The following is an 18,198-nucleotide window of genomic DNA, read 5'->3' as shown; positions in this document are numbered from 1 at the left end:
TGAGAACCCCTTGCAAACCCCCCAACTGCACGTCATGGAACATTTGCACAACAGGGACCTCCTACCTTAAAGGCGTGCAACAGAGAGCAGACACAACAGATCTGCCCTCCACCGGGCGCAGTATCTCAGGTGACACCTATAGCTGCTGTGGAGTCGGCCGAGCAATAAAGGTACACATAAACCAATCTGTTCAAATTACGGGCGCGGTATGCAGCAGAGACGTACCAGTCACTGTGCAACGTCCCGCAAGCTTCATTACAGATACATTTTGCAGAGGCGTAAGGGTGAACGTTGTTTTGGCGGCTCATCTGTGCACAGCGGGGGTGCATCGATCAGTTTCGAACGGGGTTTTTCAAAATGTCTAAAACGACCGAGGTGCTGTTATGGTTGTGGGCAGCAGGGGGCGCCAGAGGGTGGCACTAACTGACAGTCCAGACAAGTTCAGAAGAGCAGAAGCCAATGTCGTCCCATTAGTAAAAGAAAATATTAATATATCTATTTGTTCTTTCCAGATTCAGCATAAAGTACTCCAGGAAATATTCATAATTTTATTTATTCATTTACACACAAAGTAGACCAATGAGTCCATAAAAAAAAAAAAAAAAAAAAAAAAAAAAAAAAATCACCTGAAATATAAAAATAAATAAAAAATAGAAGTGCAGAAATCTGTAACCCAAATCAAAAAAAATTTAATTTTTACATCAAAGGCCACACATGTCATATTTAATCGCATACACACAACAACATGGAAGCTAAAATCATTGTTCATTCACATTTTGGTGACAAAGTAAAACCCTCATTATCCAAGTTACTCGGTCTCAAAAAGACAATCATAGACATGTTTCAACTTTGATCCCTGCATGAACTTAGATAAAACATATTTCTTAATAGTAAAAGTGCAAATCACAGACAGTATAATGCGCCCTCTTTATCCCCGTAATATCTCACATTTCAGGACAGACATTCATTCAATGATGGAGGTATAAGAAGCAGTGGGTCCACTTCCTGGCCTGCAGCTCCTGCTGCGTGGCCAGGAGTGATGTGGCCCTCCTTCATCTGGCACCTCTCAGCCTCAGTGTCCAGGCCCACTGGCATGGCATCTGGCTGAAGGACAGCTGAGGCAGGAGAACCCGCAGTCCGCTGGATGTCACAGGCTCCCACTGCAGAGAGCCGTGACCGAGGAGCTCCACCTTTTTTTCAGGGCAAAAACAACACAAGGAAGCGTTTACAACAGAGAGACAGCAGAGAATAAAGAGCTGCTCTAAAGCTGCACTGAATATCTGAGCAGACCTGTTTTAGACATATTGAGCTTTTAATTCAATACAAGCTTTGATTCAATAAGCAGATGAGGTGAAGGTTCCTCTAAAACCACACCTATGAAACAGTCCATTAAAACCAGCAACACTGTTTAAAGATGCAAATAATTCTAAAGCACTGCGATAGACTGGCGACCCGTCTCATGCTCGATGGCAGCTGGGAGACGAGCCCGGGCACGAGTAGGATGAAGCAGGTACAGGAAATCAATGAAGGAATTAAGAATTCTAAAGCAATCATTTCTTGCGCATCCAATGTGACAATTTGCTGCTTTTTCTTAATTTAATACAAACGTGAAACCAAACATTTGGGGGATTTAAGAACAGGACAAAACAGGACATTTTAAGAGTTGATGTGGACAGTTTTTAACTATTTTCTAACAGTGACAAAACCACCAGTCAACTCATTCAAACAGTAACTCGTAGATTAACCAATAGTAAGAACCAAAAAAAAACAGCGACAATTCGATGAGTTGTGCAACATTAAAATTAATTTCACTCCGATTTTAAATTGTCTTAAATTGTTCAAATCTAAAGTATTATGAAAACAATAAAAAGCCTACCCTCTTAGGAATTTAAAAAAATAAAAAATAAAATGAAATGTTCCTTAACAGGTCCTAAACATAGATAAATACAAGCTCAGGTTACACACAACACATGGCATGATGCACCTTGTCTTTCTTTATTACCTCAAATGTATGGTGAAAACAGCTAAACCCTTCCTTACTGCTTCCACAGGAGACTAAGTAACAGCCAGGTGCTGCTGATCAGTCCTCAAATCATTTGATTATTTGATAATTTGAAAAACAGCAAGTGACACCATCTCCATAAAAGCAGAAGTGTTTGCTGGTCTGAAGCATGACTGAAATAGTTCCTCTACTGTAAATTCCAGCAAAAAAAGAAATAAAATTAAACATGGTATATTTTAAAATCTGATCAAAATAAATGTAGAAACTTTTTTTTTCCTTTTACCTTGAACATGCTTTTGTTTAAAGGAAACCTACTTAAATCCAAGTGCAGCTCTGGTCTTACCGTAGTGACTCCTTGTGTAACCACTGGTTCTTTCAAAATCACCGATCCTTCATCTGGCCATGCCAGTAAAATGGCAAACACGGTCTGCTCTTGTGCTTTGGAGGTGTACCTGTGGACGATGTGGCACATGAATGAAGTCTGAGGATGTGCTTGAATAATACACCAATTACTAAGACTGTAAGAAGACTGTAAAAGACGACACAGGAAGGCCAGGACTCAGGTGCCGAACGGCTGAAGTTCTCTGGCTCAAGTGAGGCTGAGAGGAAATCCGTCTGAACAGCGGGAGGGCCAGACGGGAAGGTTGAGAGACCGAATGAGAACCCACCAGACATTTGGAGTGACGCTGTCATTCTGAGCACGCCACGCCGTCGTGTTGTAGATGGCCTCGCCGTTCACCTTCAGCCACCGGCCCATCTGCCTCAGACGCTCCTCGAAGATCGGAGCGATTCTGCCATCGTGCGTGGGGCCGATGTTCATCAGCAGGTTTCCTCCACAGGACACGGTCTCCACCAGCGTCTGAGGCACACGCAGACACACTCAGGAGATCAAATCAGGCCAACTTTAAATAAACAAAACCACCAAATGGAAAACAGCCGGTGCAAAGATTTCTTAAAACGGGCAAAACAGCAGAAGGGCAATTCTCTTTCGGAGGGCATAAATCTTACTTGCGAAGCCTCAAATCACAAGCTGATTAACTAATTAGTCAATTGCCAGAAAATGAATGGCTATCTATGTTTCTGTTGCATCAAATAATGTTAATTTATAGGCTTCAGCTACTTAAATCTGTCTGCTGGTTTTCCCCCTCTCCTATGATGATTTTGATGTCATGTCAGCCCTGTGAGGTTTTTAATTTCATGTCGGTTTTTTTTTTGTCTTTCCTGGCACTTCATACATCTAAAAAAGCCTTTATATGATCTATAAGTCATCTCAACCAGGTGTCTAGGTCCCTTAAATGTCACACATTCCAGGAATTTCAGCCGTAATTGTGTGGTCGTTACCAGGAGATGGAGCTCTTGCAAGACTGCTGCCTCTCTCGAAGTCAAGAAGAAACTGAGGCTCAAGTTATAAACCAGTGAGGATAAAAGATCCCACGAGCTTCTCAGACTCCTGAGTCTGACAAGCAAGAAGGTCCAGACTGTTTAGCTGATCAATGACTGCATCACCAATTCAGACCAATTACGGCATATCAAGTTTGCCACTCGTAATTTGACACATCATTACAACAATTCATTGATTATTTTCTATTTGATGCGGGGAAAAAAAATTGGTAAACTTTTTTCTTTTTTTAAAGTTTTCAAGAGTCAACAAAAGATACGACGATGAAGTTGGCATCCAATTCAGCATAAAGGGCCATTTCACTTCATTTTTTGCATTCTGAGCGCCCAAAACAGGGTCCTGTATGGAAACTACATTACTTAGAAAGCTCAAATCTGGATGGAATTATTCTAAAGAGGCTGTTGATTCATTAAAACCTTGTTTGTGATTCGTGAAACCTTTTTCTGATTTGTGAAAATGCAGAACAGGGCCATTTTACTGCATTTTTGGTATTCTGCTCACTAAACAGGGTCCTGTATGGAAACTACATTACGTAGACTGCTCAAATCTGGATGGAATTATTCTAAAGAGGCTGTTGATTCATTAAAACCTTGTTTGTGATTCGTGAAACCTTTTTCTGATTTGTGAAATTGCAGAACAGGGCCATTTCACTGCTTTTTTGGAATTCTGATCACCCTGAACTGGGTCCTGTATGGAAACTACATTACTTAGACTGCTCAAATCTGGATAGAATTATTCTAAAGAGGGTACAGAGTCTTTAAAACACATTTTATTATTTGTGAAAACTTTATTTGGTCATTGAAAATTCAAAAAGTTCCTCTGAGCTTTCTTTCTTCTTTTCATTTGGATCTTGAAATCTTGATTAAGTAAATGTATTTCAACCTTACATTCACAAATTGTCTTGTCTGGTATAGGGTGAACTCTAACAGCAAAATGTAATGTTTAATATCCAATTCATCAGTGCACATAACACATAATGGCAAAATACTACGGGTTTGATAGACGATATAATTAGGAAGTTGTGGTACAGTATCTAAGATAGTGTTAATAAAGGGATGAAGGAGGTCCTGTCTGCACTCAGATGGGAGGTAAGATGACTATGATGGGAGCAGGAGAAGACAAGCAGGGTCTGAAATGATGGCATATGTTAGTGGAAAGATTAATGAGAAGACAGCAATAAATGTGTGATGCAGATTTCATCAAAGCATCCAATACAGAATAGGGCATAATAATGGTTGAACTATGGGATGTCTGATGCCGGCAACAATAAAGGCTGTGGAAGTAGTCAGAAATGACACGGATTGAAGCGGTGGCAGAGGTGGACCACAGGCAGATGGAAAAAATGTGAGAGAATTCATTGTTTCTAGATAAAAGAACATGAGAATAAAGTCAACAAGTGAAGAAGACTCTTGTAAGTAGTTAGTGACGTAAAATGCATGAAATTTTTCTTTTTCCTATGTAGTGAAAGACGGGAGATCCTCATGGAAATTAAAATGAACATGGAGAGGCGAGGACGTCTGTGAATTTTGGGACAAAGAAAGGTTTCACAAATTCTAAAGTGTGTTTGATATCATTTATATCATGTGATCAATGATTAAACCCATATTTAATCATTTTTAATACAGGTTCTGGTTTTGGATGGTCCAAATGAAAAGAAGAAAGAAAGCTCAGAGGAACTTGTTGAATTTTCAATGACCAAATAAAGTTTTCACAAATAATAAAATGTGTTTTAAAGACTCTGTACCCTCTTTAGAATAATTCTATCCAGATTTGAGCAGTCTAAGTAATGTAGTTTCCATACAGGACCCAGTTCAGGGTGATCAGAATACCAAAAATGCAGTGAAATGGCCCTGTTCTGTGTTTTCACAAATCAGAAAAAGGTTACACAAATCACAAACAAGGTTTTAATGAATCTATAGCCTCTTTAGAATAATTCCATCCAGATTTGAGCAGTCTATGTAATGTAGTTTCCATACAGGACTCTGTTTAGTGTGAGCAGAATAACAAAAATGCAGTAAAATGGCCCTGTTCTGCATTTTCACAAATCAGAAAAAGGTTTCACAAATCCCAAACAAGGTTTTAATGAATCAACAGCCTCTTTAGAATAATTCCATCCAGATTTGAGCAGTCTATGTAATGTAGTTTCCATACAGGACTCTGTTTAGTGTGAGCAGAATAACAAAAATGCTGTAAAATGGCCCTGTTCTGCATTTTCACAAATCAGAAAAAGGTTTCACAAATCCCAAACAAGGTTTTAATGAATCAACAGCCTCTTTAGAATAATTCCATCCAGATTTGAGCAGTTTATGTAATGTAGTTTCCATACAGGACCCTGTTTAGTGTGAGCAGAATAACAAAAATGCAGTAAAATGGCCCTGTTCTGCATTTTCACAAATCAGAAAAAGGTTTCACAAATCCCAAACAAGGTTTTAATGAATCAACAGCCTCTTTAGAATAATTCCATCCAGATTTGAGCAGTCTATGTAATGTAGTTTCCATACAGGACTCTGTTTAGTGTGAGCAGAATAACAAAAATGCTGTAAAATGGCCCTGTTCTGCATTTTCACAAATCAGAAAAAGGTTTCACAAATCCCAAACAAGGTTTTAATGAATCAACAGCCTCTTTAGAATAATTCCATCCAGATTTGAGCAGTTTATGTAATGTAGTTTCCATACAGGACCCTGTTTAGTGTGAGCAGAATAACAAAAATGCAGTAAAATGGCCCTGTTCTGCATTTTCACAAATCAGAAAAAGGTTTCACAAATCACAAACAAGGTTTTAATGAATCAACAGCCTCTTTAGAATAATTCCATCCAGATTTGAGCAGTTTATGTAATGTAGTTTCCATACAGGACCCTGTTTAGTGTGAGCAGAATAACAAAAATGCAGTAAAATGGCCCTGTTCTGCAATTTCACAAATCAGAAAAAGGTTTCACGAATCACAATCAAGGTTTTAATGAATCAACAGCCTCTTTAGAATAATTCCATCCAGATTTGAGCTTTCTAAGTTATGTAGTTTCCATACAGGACCCTTTTTTGGGCGATCAGAATACAAAAAATGAAGTGAAATGGCCCTTTATGCTGAATTGGATGCCAACTTCAGCGTCGTACAAAAGATGATGTTTCTTGACGCCTTCTTTTATTTGATCGATCGCCATAAACCCAACGCTATTCGGATATGGCAAAGATACGGCACTCTCGCTTGGAAACTACAACGACTGATGGACTCCCAATAAAGCAGTTAGCTTTCGGTTCATGGACTGTGGTTGGAATAATAAAAAAAAAAAAAGTGTCAAACTGCCATGACCGAAAATCCTCCAAAGAGCAAAGTAATCGTAAATAATGATTTTTGAAGGCTGCACTGGAGGTTTGATGCTTAGCACTGGTGCCTCAGCAATAAGGAATACTAGATTTGTTAGTTAATACACAGGTGAAGGAGGTTTTAAACTCACCGCCACCAGCTTCTCGATGGGGAGGTAGTCACGGAGAGGGGCGTTACGTCTGTAACCCCACGACTTTGAGTCGATGGTCATGCAGTTTTCCCATTTGTGTTTGAGCAGGTGTCCTGGCTGGTAGCGATCAGAGCAGGTGTAATATCCACCGTGAGTGCAGATGGAGCCATAACCCCACCGGTCGTTGGTGACCACCGTGTCTCGTACTGGACTGCGAGTAAAAAAAAAAATAAAAAAAAATAAAAAAAAGATTTCATTCAGTTCGGTTTCTGGAAAAGAAAAGCTGGAAAAACAAAAGAAAAGTTGCCTCATCTGAGCAGGCTTACCTGTCGTTATAGAGCCAGGCCAAGAAGCCTGTGCTGTTCCAGTACCGATCGGGCGCGTCTCCATCCCCGTCAGACCACAGCACGTCCGGTTTGTACTTGACAACAAGCTCGTACAGCTCAGGCAGTGTTTTAGTGGTGGGAAAGTAATTAGTGGCAAAGGCGTTGGCAGCATCCTGCTCAAAAAGCGGGTTAAACCACTCAAAGAGAGAGTGATAGAGCCCTAAATGCAGGTCGCTGTGAGCGCACAGAGCACTCGCCACTTCATCCACCAGGTCTCGCTTTGGTCCCAAATCCACTGCATTCCAGTTCCAGGAGTTTTTTGAGCCCCAAAGTGTGAAACCTAAATTTAAAAAAAAAGTTTGTTTTTAAAGTACAGCTCCTGTGTGCCTACAAGACCTAACTCACATATTTACTGACAAATACCAACATGCCAGAAATCTCATTCCTAAAGAGTTCAAACCAAAGAACAAATACGCACGTCTGATGTTCTTGTTGGAGAAAAACAAAACTCTCCATCTTAGTGACTTTTACATAAACACAGAAACAATTAAATTGCACAAATCATTTCTACTTCTGTACCTTCGTGGTGCTTTGTGGTCAGGACGATGTACTTTGCTCCCGATGAGGCAAATATGTCCGTCCATTCTGTGGCATCGAAGAACTCAGCCGTGAAGTGTGGCGCAAAGTCTTGATACTTGAAGTCTGGAGGATAATTCTTCTGCATGAAGTCAACATATGGCTTCAGCTTTTGTTTCTGCCAGTACCACCTGCAGGAAAAATTAAATGGACAACAAGCTGAAGGAACTTTGCATAAATCAACATTTGCAATTTCCCTGAAAAGGGAACAATTATTTCAAGTGTATTAAGTGCTTAATAGATAGACAATCCTGTAAGGCTGTGTTGCATATTAAACAATATACTGAGGGTGAGCTAAACATGCGTTTCCTTTCAGCTGCTTTCATTGTTCGGAGTCTATTCTTAGTATTTTGACATCTAATCCTGTTTTTAAAGAAGATACAGAAACTTGCTGAAACAATATGTCGTCAGTCAGGATGTGCAGTTGAAAACCCAGATATTTTTCGGTCCCAGCTGAATGTTTAACGGGACCCTAACCTTTTCTGAAAAGGTTTTTGATTACTTAAAGTGTCTGGGGCTGTGTTCAAACTGTCAACTCCTTCACTATAAAGTAAGTCAGACTTTTTGTGGGGCTACTCGAAACTACAAGTGAAAACAAAATTTCTCAATGCAGTTCACTATATTTCCGTCACGTTACACAAAAAGAAGTCTAGGAAAGATGTTCACCACTAGTTTAAACAGACCTGAAAAAAAATGTGGTTGATCAGTAATAAATTCTGTCTAAACAATAAGATCAAGGAAGTATCTTTCAAAAATTATACACAAAATATATCCAGCAAAAAAACCTTAGAAAGATTTAAACTTGATATTGAGTACTCTTGTGATTTCTGTGGCTTTTTATTTATTTTTTCACTGTTTTTATTGTCAAATCTTTTGGTTGAATGTACAAAATTTTATTGAAAAGAAAACTGGACATTCAGTACATTGGCACGAAAAGGACATTTTTCTTTACTTTGAAAATAACCAAATGGAAAAGGATTTAAAAGGAATGAAAATTGGATTTCTTTGTACAACTTGTTTTATTTTTAGGTAAATTTCAAATCCACAAAAGGAAGTGGACTGAAAGCAAACCAAATTTTACACTTTTTTTTAAAGAACTATTTCAATACAGCGACATCAATAATTTAGAAATGCCTAAGGCTTTAAAAACAAACTTGATTTTGGAAAAAGTTGTATTTAACTATTTTTTTCTTTACAGTGATGTTTCTATTGAGAATGAGGAGTCACGTGACTCCGGTCGGCCATGTTGGCAGAAGAATCTATTGGTTGCCAGGGGCAACGCCATTAACTTAAGGGATATCTTCCCGCATTTGTCATTTCGGCAGGGTAGAGACGAATACAAAAGAAAGAAAGAAAGCAAAGCAATGGAGAGAGATAAGGCGAAAGAAAAGGGACCTTACAGGGACAAGCTTATTACAAGCGCAAAGCAGCAGAGAAACTGTCCAGCATCCAAAATATTGATCCTTACGAGCTCCCTGCAGCAGAATGGCACAGAGACCTGGACCAGTTACCTCTGTGCACATATATGGACATAGTCAATTATCTTGTCTTTGGTGTAAGTTACTACACTATGCAGGAGTTTAAAAGTCACAAATCTTTGGAATCGTACGAGACTTTCTGCTGTGGCTGGGTGCAGGACTTGGCCATCTACAAGCCTCCAGGTGGCTCTGGTGATGATAACAGCGTTGTACTGGCAAAGGTAAGGTTCTTGTCATGCATTTTAGTGTGTTGTAATTACATTGCATTTAGACACTTCTTGACCAAAATGACAACGTAATTAACTGCGACTTGTTTTGTAAACACTAGATTAACGAGATGTTCAATGTACACAAACGTTTCCAATGTTTTGATGTATGCTAAAGCTTATGTTTAGGTATTTAGTTGTCATTTGATTTTAGCCTAACGACACATACTGTAGCAGGTTATTGTGTTGGGTGTTGGGGGCTGCAAAGTGAACAAACCAGTTCTGGGTTGGCTAGGGTACTTATGTGTGATTGCAAGGCGTACATTCCTGGTTAGATTTAAGCCATTAACATTTTGAATGCAAGGTGTACATGTCCTGGTTAGATTACTGTAATCTAATACAGCCATTATCAATGTGTCTAAAGTGTAGACTGTAACTTGAAATAAATGCTTTTTACTGTTTAGTTTATTTATTTTACAGGTCCTGCATTCACGGAGACTCTGTGAGCCTCCACTTACCCAGTCCAGTGGTATCACTTCAGTTGTGTGGGGCTTGTGGACAGACCCTCCGCTGACACGCCATGGTTTTTTTGCTCTTCTTGTGCTGAATAGTGTTTCTTTGTTCTTTTGCACTAGTAACAGTATTATTTTATTATTGCTTGTTGTCAATGTTTACATGCTGGAAATTTTTATACTTTTGATACTGAATGCACACATGTTCTTTTGCACTGTTAACTTTTCCTAGAGGTATATTGCATTCTGCACCTTGCGCCCTTATTCTTTTTTCCTGTTCTGTTAATAAACATTGTTAAGCCATATCAAGTTGTTTCAAGCATTTATTTCAAACAAATTAAAAAGTAATGAACAAGGGCAAGGCACTCAAACATTTATTTTAAACAAATTAAAAAGTAATGAAGAATGAACTCAAACAACACTTTTGCACATGTTCGTTAAGGCACAGCAAACAGTGACAATCTTATCTAAAGGCATTAGGTTTTCACCCTCACATTTGAGCAGCATGTGCACAGGTACAGTTGAATGTAAAAATCTGAATTTGTCCAGTCAGCGTGGTTCTCCAACATCTCATATGATGGCTTACCTACAACAGAATAAATAGTTTATGAAAAAAACCTATGCAATCAATGGCAAACCCATCACAGAACACATGCAAAATAAAGATAAAGCCTGAGAGGGTAACGCTGCTCATGGTATGACAAAAGGGCTGAGGGGGTACACATTAACACATTAGCCACATTAGGGGGTAGTTAACATTAATTTTCGAAGAGGCAACAGTTTGCAAATTGAGCATTTTCGAAGAGGCAACAGTTCGCTAGTTAGCTAGCTAGGCAGCAACGTCAGGTGCACTTCAGGGTTTGCAACAACATAAAGTAACTTCGTAGCTTTAAGAGACAACAACATAAAGAGATTTTTAGAGAACGTACCCGAGTGAAAATGCAGAGAACACACTCTCATCGACGGAGGGGTGCAATCGAAAGTAAGGTCCAGCCAGCCAGGCAACCCAGCGTCTCCTCGTCAGGTCAGACGCCTGCTCTCCCTGATGCTGCATCCATTTAGGAAACCGAAAAAAATGTATTTCGTTGTTCCTATGTTTCCCAAACGTATTATGTGAGGGACTGGAACAGTTCTTCACACAGCAGTGATTTCCAGGCATGTTCTTGCAATTCCGCACTGTTTAAACTTACTGGTTTAAAAACACACGCGTACAATGTAAACGAACGGAGAGAATGGCGTTTTCTCGCTAGCATTCTGCCAACATGGTGGATAGGGGCGGGGCTCTGTACTATGACGACAACTCCTCATTCTCAATACTCTTTGTACACTTATACTTTTATATATATTTTTTTCTTCCCCTGGCTAAACAGTTTTGTTATGTATATAATTGTTAATAAAGTTAAAAAAAAAAAGTTTAAACAGACCTAGCGCGTTGCTAAGGGAGTGTGCTAACGCTAACTACCACTAGCAGGCGCTAACGGTCACAGCTCAATATTGTGATTTTATTATTAAAGCTGCAGTCGGCTAGCCTAGAAATCTAGACGCCCCTAGCGGCTGCAAATGGAATTTGCTCCGGGGCTAGCCATGTACAGCTTTTTGCTGTATGGGTCTGGCTTGCTAGGCTAGCAGTCGGCAGGTTTTCAAAATTGCGAGTCTAAAGTCGGAAAATTCGAACTGATACAACTTTCAGGTCCCTCCCCCAACCTCTACCAAGCTCCAAATCGCCCCCCAAACCCCTCCCCCTCTGTGGACGAGGTTGTGCACGTGAGTTCACACCAGTGTGAGCACACACAAGCTGGGGCAGACTCACGCTCAGCAGCGTGTGCACAAGCTATGATTGACAGGTAGGATTCCTCCACCCTAACTTGATTGGTTAAAAACAGCCGGGAGCGCACGGTTTTTGTAAGCATGATTACAGGCTTCAGAGGGAGCTACAGATTTCGTTATTTTTCCTAAACAGCCTATTTAATATTCTCCTTCCAGAATCCCATGACAGTTCAAGCTAATATGACTAAAAAAAAGTTGCCAACCGCAGCTTTAACTGAAAAGGTCTCGTGAGTTAATAATGCTCCTAATAATGCCACCAGGGGCATTATTATTCAGACATGTCTCTCTTCGGGATTAGCTTGCATACAAACATGTGAAAATCTCTAATATAAACTAGTGAAAACCTTTCCTTTCATGTACACCACTAGGTTTTCAGTAGTTTAATATAAAAAGTTCTCAGTAGTGTAGATGCAAGGTTTTAGCTACTTTATGTTGTCAAATCAAATCAAATCAAATTTATTTGTATAGCACATTTCATGTACAAACAGTTCAAAGTGCTTTACATAAAATAAAAGCATTGCAGCAGGGAGTGCAAGAAGCATTAAAAATACATAAAATAATATAAAGAGAAACAAATAAAATCATTTAAATGAATTTAAAATCAGGCAACAGTCTAGATAAGTTAAAAGATATTTCATGCATAGACACATGAGAAAAGAAATGTCTTTAACCTGGATTTAAAAATGTCTACATTTGGTGAAAGTTTAATCTCCAGTGGCAGTTTGTTCCACTTATTTGCAGCATAACAGCTAAATGCTGCTTCTCCATGTTTAGTTTGGACTCTGGACTGGACCAGCTGGCCTGAGTCCTTGGATCTAAGTGCTCTGCTGGGTTTATATTCTCTGAACATATCACAGATGTATTTTGGGCCTAAACCATTCTGGGATTTGTAAACCATCAGCAGGCTTTTAAAATCTATTCTGTGACTGACTGGAAGCCAGAGTAAAGATTTTAAAACTGGTGTGATGTGTTCAGATCTCTTAGTCCGGGTTAAAACTCTAGCAGCAGCGTTCTGGATGAGCTGCAGATGTTTAATGCTCTTTTTGGGAAGTCCAGTTAAAAGAGCGTTACAGTAATTGAGTCTACTGGAGATGAATGCATAGATGAGTTTCTCCTGGTCTTTTTGGGAGAGGAAACCTTTAATTCTGTTGATATTTCTGAGGTGGTAAAAAGCTGCCTTGGTGACAGCTTTGATGTGGCTGCTGAAAATCAGATCTGAGTCTATCAACACTCCGAGGTTACCAACTTGGTCAGTGATTATAAGGTCCCGAGTCTCAAGATATTTACCAACGCTGACCCTCTTCTCTTTGCTACCAAACAGAATGATCTCAGTTTTGTCTTCATTTAATTGTAGAAAATTATCTCTCATCCAGGTGTTTACTTCCTCCAGACACTGACACAGTACGTCTGCTGGGCTGCAGTCGTCCGGTGACAGAGACACATAAAGTTGTGTATCGTCTGCATAACTGTGATAATTGATGTTAAAATTCTGCAATATCTGACCCAAAGGGAGCATATACAAGTTAAACAGAAGAGGTCCAAGAATTGACCCCTGGGGGACTCCACAAGTCATGGCCACTCGCTCAGATTCATAGCTGCCAATAGTAACAAAATCAGTAGTCAGTAGTTTATATCAGAGGTTTTCAGCAGTTTATCTAAAAGGAAAAGTTGTCACTAGTTTATATAAAGAGTTTTTCACAAGAGTGTATGCGAGCTAATCCTGAATAATGTCCCTGGTGGCCCCCCATACCTGATGAAGTGCCTGTCTATTTTTACACATGGGAGACGCAGAACTAGAGCAATTATAATTGCCGTAAAACAGGCACAAGGTTCATATTCAAAATTCAAGCGGTTCAGTCTAAACAGTAGCCTAAATATGTCAGGGGTAAGTTATAATGCAGCTGGCTTTTTAAATATTCGCATGCGAACTACAACACTGTGGCTGAAAAAAAAATGTTTTTAATCTAAAGTTGTTATATTTTCTCATATTAAATTCCATTTTGTGGGAAACATTGATTAATTATAAAAAGTAATATATCATACATTTAAGATTTCAAAAATGTCATTTCAGTTATGTCCTGGCATTTCCTGACTTTTGAGAGTCAGATGCGGTTTTGAGATTTATTGAGACGTTCTTACTCCACTTTTAATTGAATGTAAACTTTCAAAGTCTGTATTTGGAATGACCCCCAGAGCCCTTAACGTTTGGTTGACTGACAAGTCTGAAAAGTTGAGACACTATTATTACAAGTGAGAGTAAGAGTAAGAGCTCACCAGAACCACTCGCTGCCAAAGCTCGGCACAGAGAAGACTCCCCAGTGTATGAAGATGCCGAACTTGGCCTGATCGTACCACTCTGGCAGCGGTCTGGAGTCGATGGATTTCCAGTTCGGTTCGTATCTGGCTCCGCTGATGCCAATTACCACCATCAATATAACTAAACTAACCAATGTGGCCATTTCAAGCCGGACTGTAATAAAATAATCCGGTTGAACAACCTGCGGTAATGCGTAACAATCATGTGCGCTATCACATGACAAACTAACGACGGGACAACAAAGAGGAATGGAGATGCACACTGTTATCTGCAACTCAAATCAAACTCAAAGAGAGTTCCTTCTTCCTGAAAAAATGGGTGAGTTGGATTTTAGTCTTTTTATTCACCTTCGCAATTGAACTAATAAGATTTCAGCGAACACCGCCCGACCGGGCTACGCGATGCCATATCTCGCATTACCAAGGCTGCGCACATGCGCAGTACGCTTTTCTTTCAGGAAGTGTGCAATGTTTTGGTTCTGAAACGCTGTGAAGTACACATGCAGGGCTACGTGGACTGTCACTGTCATATCTCTGCACGGGATTTTGACAAGGTAGGAAACTAATTAGATTCTTCTTATATGTGATTAACAGTAGCTGAAGCTGTAACTCTTCTCTTCGTGTTGTCAGGACATAGAAGAAGTGATTGAGAATTCAAAAAAGGTGAGACATCTCATTTAAAGCAAAAAATCAAACGGTGATTAGTGTCAATTGTGTTGTTGCACATTTCATGAGGTGTTGTTGTCCAGGCTGGATTGTTGGGACTACTGGCCGTGGCCGAGCATGCAGGAGAATTTGAAAAGATCATTGAGCTGTCAGAGAGGTAACCAGATCTGTTTGAATTACATAATGATAGGTGAAATGATACGTGTTGGAATTCTATTTGTAAATTAAATGTCTCTCTTCCTTTTTGTTGTTGCTGTTGTTAAACTTTAGGTTTCCAGGTTTTATTTTCCCCTGTTTGGGAGTCCATCCTGTTCAGGAAGTTTCCCCAGAACAGCAGAGGGGAGCGTCTCTCCAGGTAGGGGTGACTTTGATTTAAAGGACTGCTTTAAACGATTTGTCTCCGTATTCATTCAGTTTTATTTTTATAGCGCCAAATTACAACAAATGTCATCTCAAGACACTTAAATAATAATGTCCAATTCAAGCCAATTGGAGTTCAATTCATTGTAATCATAATTAATTTCAAAATAATCCAATTCATTCATATAGAGCCAATTCAAAAACAACTTCCTAGCTAAGGAAACCAACAGATTGCACCAAAACTTGTCTTCAGTCCAATCTCCCGTCCTGAGCGTGCCTGAGGCGACTGTGGAGAGGAACAACTCCCTTTTAACAGGAAGAAACCTCTGGCAGAACCAGACTCAGGAAGGGTGGCCATCCGCCTTAACCAGCTGGGGTTTGAGAGGACAGAAAAGAGGGGACAACAAACACTGTAACACCATTCAAAGGATATCTGTTGGAACAGGGAAACACGAGTTAATAACCACAATAATTTCACATGTACATAACATCATTTGAGAAATTAAATGGGGGGAAAAGAGAGTAAAGTGAGGAAAGGTGTGACAGATGAGGCCCCCCAGCAGTCTAGGCCTATAGCAGCTTAACTATGGGATGTTTCAGGATCACCTGAACGATCCCCAACTATAAGCTTTATCAAAAAGAAAAGTTTTAAGCCTAGTCCTGGATGCTTCCCGGACATTTACTGGTAGCTTATTCCACAAGAGAGGGGCCCTGGCGTGTATGTGACATGCGGGGCAAGAAAAAACAGAAATATGTAAAACCATTCGTATGTCAGAGTTGATTTCATTGAGACTTTCGTTGTGTTTGTGTCTGACTTCCAGGATCTTGATGCAGCTCTACCCATCATAGAGAAATACAAAGACCGGCTTGTTGCCATTGGGGAGGTAAAGAGTCGAGCTGCATCCACACTATTGTGATAACACTGCTGGACGCGGGCAGCATCAGTGTGAATGCATTGTGGGCATCTCTAATGTGACTCGAATAGAAGAAATCTATCATCAGTCATTGCAGTCTAACCTATTTTGTCATTGCTGTAGGTTGGCTTGGATTTCACACCCAGGTTTGTCAGCAATGAGACTGATAAGGATAATCAAAGGCAGGTCCTCATTCGTCAAGCAGGGATTGCCAAGGAGCTGGATCTCCCGCTGTGAGTTTGACTCTAAGTGCTGATTGAAAAATAACGCTGTGGTCATCCAGTCGACAGCAGTTTTTGTCATCGAAGGTGCAATTTGTAAAATTCCTCCTCAGAAATTAAACAAAACTGCCACCACAAGGGGGCAGTGTTTCAGCAGGAAGGTGTGCTGTTTTTTTTTCTCACTGCAGTAAGAAACAAGAAAATATGTATGATTATATAGACTGAAACATTTGTACCAGTCGCAGATAGCTAGTGAGCTAAAGGGCCCACGTGAACATGTGTTGATTTTTGCTAATTTAGCGAATGTCGCCTTGTCGTGGATCATTTTTGTAAAGAGATGGATGTGTCTTTAGTATCTTTCGCTGCTAGAGAGGACAATTGCTATCTATCTTTTTTCACAGTAGGAAACGTGTGTTCTGGAGTTCAGTTGTTAAGCTAAACACTGGCAGATATTTAAATTTGCATTCATCAAAATTAGACATTTTACTATGGTGGCAGAATATTCATTATTAAAACACTTAGCCTTTACAGTGCTGAAATCGTTCTTTGAAGCTTTTATAATATTTTTCCTGATGTATTCATTTTTAGAAATGTTCATTCAAGGTCTGCGGGAAGACCTACCATCCACCTCCTGAAGGAGCAAGGTGGGCATTAAAGATTCTGCTGTTTGTTTGCTGAAGTATTTCTGAAGTCAACTGCAGCTCCTCCTCGCTGTCACTAGGTGTCGAAAAAGCCCTTCTTCACGCTTTTGACGGTAAACCATCTGTTGCCATGGAGGGAGTGAAGGCTGGATATTTCTTTTCTATCCCCCCATCCATAATACGCAGTGAGCAGGTACAGCTGAACACCCGATAAGCTCACATTAATGTACATGCAAACAAGACACGTTCACTTTGTCCCATTGAATGATAATGAATGATGACCTGTATGTTTTTTTTTTTTACCAAGAAGCAAAAACTTGTGAAACAGCTGCCACTAGAGAACATCTGTCTGGAAACTGATTCGCCTGCTCTTGGTCCAGAAAAGCAGGTAAAATGTCTGAAACATGACATGAGTTATTATGCAGTGGGCTGGAAATGTCATTAGTCTGTTAACTTATAAGCTGTTCCAGTTCTACTGGTTTCCTTTTTTTTTTTTTACATTCTTTTATGGGATCCTGTGGTCCGCCCCCCCACACTCACTTCTTTGTCCTATTTGCAGGTGAGAAATGAGCCGAAAAACCTTCTTGTCTCTGCTGAATACGTCAGTAAGTTAAAAGGAGTCTCACTGGAGCAGGTGATGGAGATGACGACCCAGAATGCTCTGCGACTCTTCCCGAGGCTGAAGTCTGCCATCCGACCCTGACACCATGTTTCTGTCAAGAACTGTTCTCCCATTATATTTTTGGACTGAACTAGAATTTACCAAAGTTTGAATTAATTTAATCTTTCAGATTCGTACATTAAACGCTAAAAAGTAATTTAAAAAAAAGTATCTGTTCATGACTGTTGGTGGACTCAACCTGGACTGGCAGGCAGAATTGGTGGCTGCTTCATCCTTTTCATGCTTCACTAAACAGTGACTGGTGTCATATTCCAATAGATGTTTATTATGTACACATCCCAACTGTATTACTGCCATCAAGTGGGATGTATGATTTCACACAGATTAGCTCTTAAGTTGTAGTGAACCATTTTTGAAAATGTAAAACAAGACGTAGTTGACCTTTATCCCTGCTGATGGAAATTCTTCTGCCAGAACTTACTCATAAAAATGCAACATAACAGAAAATATATCAAGAGCAATTAATAAAACAGAGGTACTTCATGTATTGAGATGAAGTAAAAACAAAGTAAACTGCGAGATGAGGGAAAAAAAGTTATAATTGCTCCCATCACAGACT

At 39.8% G+C, this 18,198-nt stretch overlaps 2 protein-coding genes across 3 annotated transcripts; one reads left to right on the top strand and one right to left on the bottom strand.

The window, feature by feature from the left end:
- Window positions 1-673: 673 nt before the first annotated feature.
- Window positions 674-14,434, bottom strand: fuca2 (alpha-L-fucosidase 2). The gene is made up of 7 exons (XM_075448366.1): window positions 14,114-14,434; window positions 7,760-7,947; window positions 7,181-7,520; window positions 6,855-7,065; window positions 2,671-2,861; window positions 2,346-2,454; window positions 674-1,190 (listed from the first exon to the last, which is right to left on the bottom strand). The coding sequence occupies exons 1-7, from the start codon at window positions 14,296-14,298 to the stop codon at window positions 1,053-1,055; spliced, it is 1,362 nt and encodes a 453-aa protein (XP_075304481.1). The 5' UTR covers window positions 14,299-14,434; the 3' UTR covers window positions 674-1,052.
- Window positions 14,435-14,612: 178 nt separating this feature from the next.
- Window positions 14,613-17,775, top strand: LOC142366482 (deoxyribonuclease TATDN3). Of its 2 annotated transcripts, none has more exons than XM_075448378.1 (10): window positions 14,613-14,709; window positions 14,786-14,818; window positions 14,905-14,978; window positions 15,092-15,176; window positions 16,003-16,065; window positions 16,219-16,328; window positions 16,905-16,960; window positions 17,038-17,150; window positions 17,268-17,345; window positions 17,517-17,775. In XM_075448378.1, exons 1-10 carry the CDS (start codon window positions 14,656-14,658, stop codon window positions 17,658-17,660), a joined length of 810 nt encoding a protein of 269 aa, XP_075304493.1. In that variant the 5' UTR covers window positions 14,613-14,655; the 3' UTR covers window positions 17,661-17,775. The 2 variants fall into 2 exon arrangements, with proteins under 2 accessions (XP_075304493.1, XP_075304492.1); XM_075448377.1 differs by having other exon boundaries at window positions 17,265-17,345.
- The last annotated feature ends 423 nt before the right edge of the window (window positions 17,776-18,198 follow it).

Source organism: Odontesthes bonariensis, chromosome 17 (genome assembly GCF_027942865.1).
Source record: "Odontesthes bonariensis isolate fOdoBon6 chromosome 17, fOdoBon6.hap1, whole genome shotgun sequence".
Taxonomy (NCBI): Eukaryota; Metazoa; Chordata; class Actinopteri; order Atheriniformes; family Atherinopsidae; genus Odontesthes; species Odontesthes bonariensis.
The sequence above is the reverse complement of the archived record's forward strand: the minus strand, read 5'-3'. Positions and strand labels throughout refer to the sequence as shown.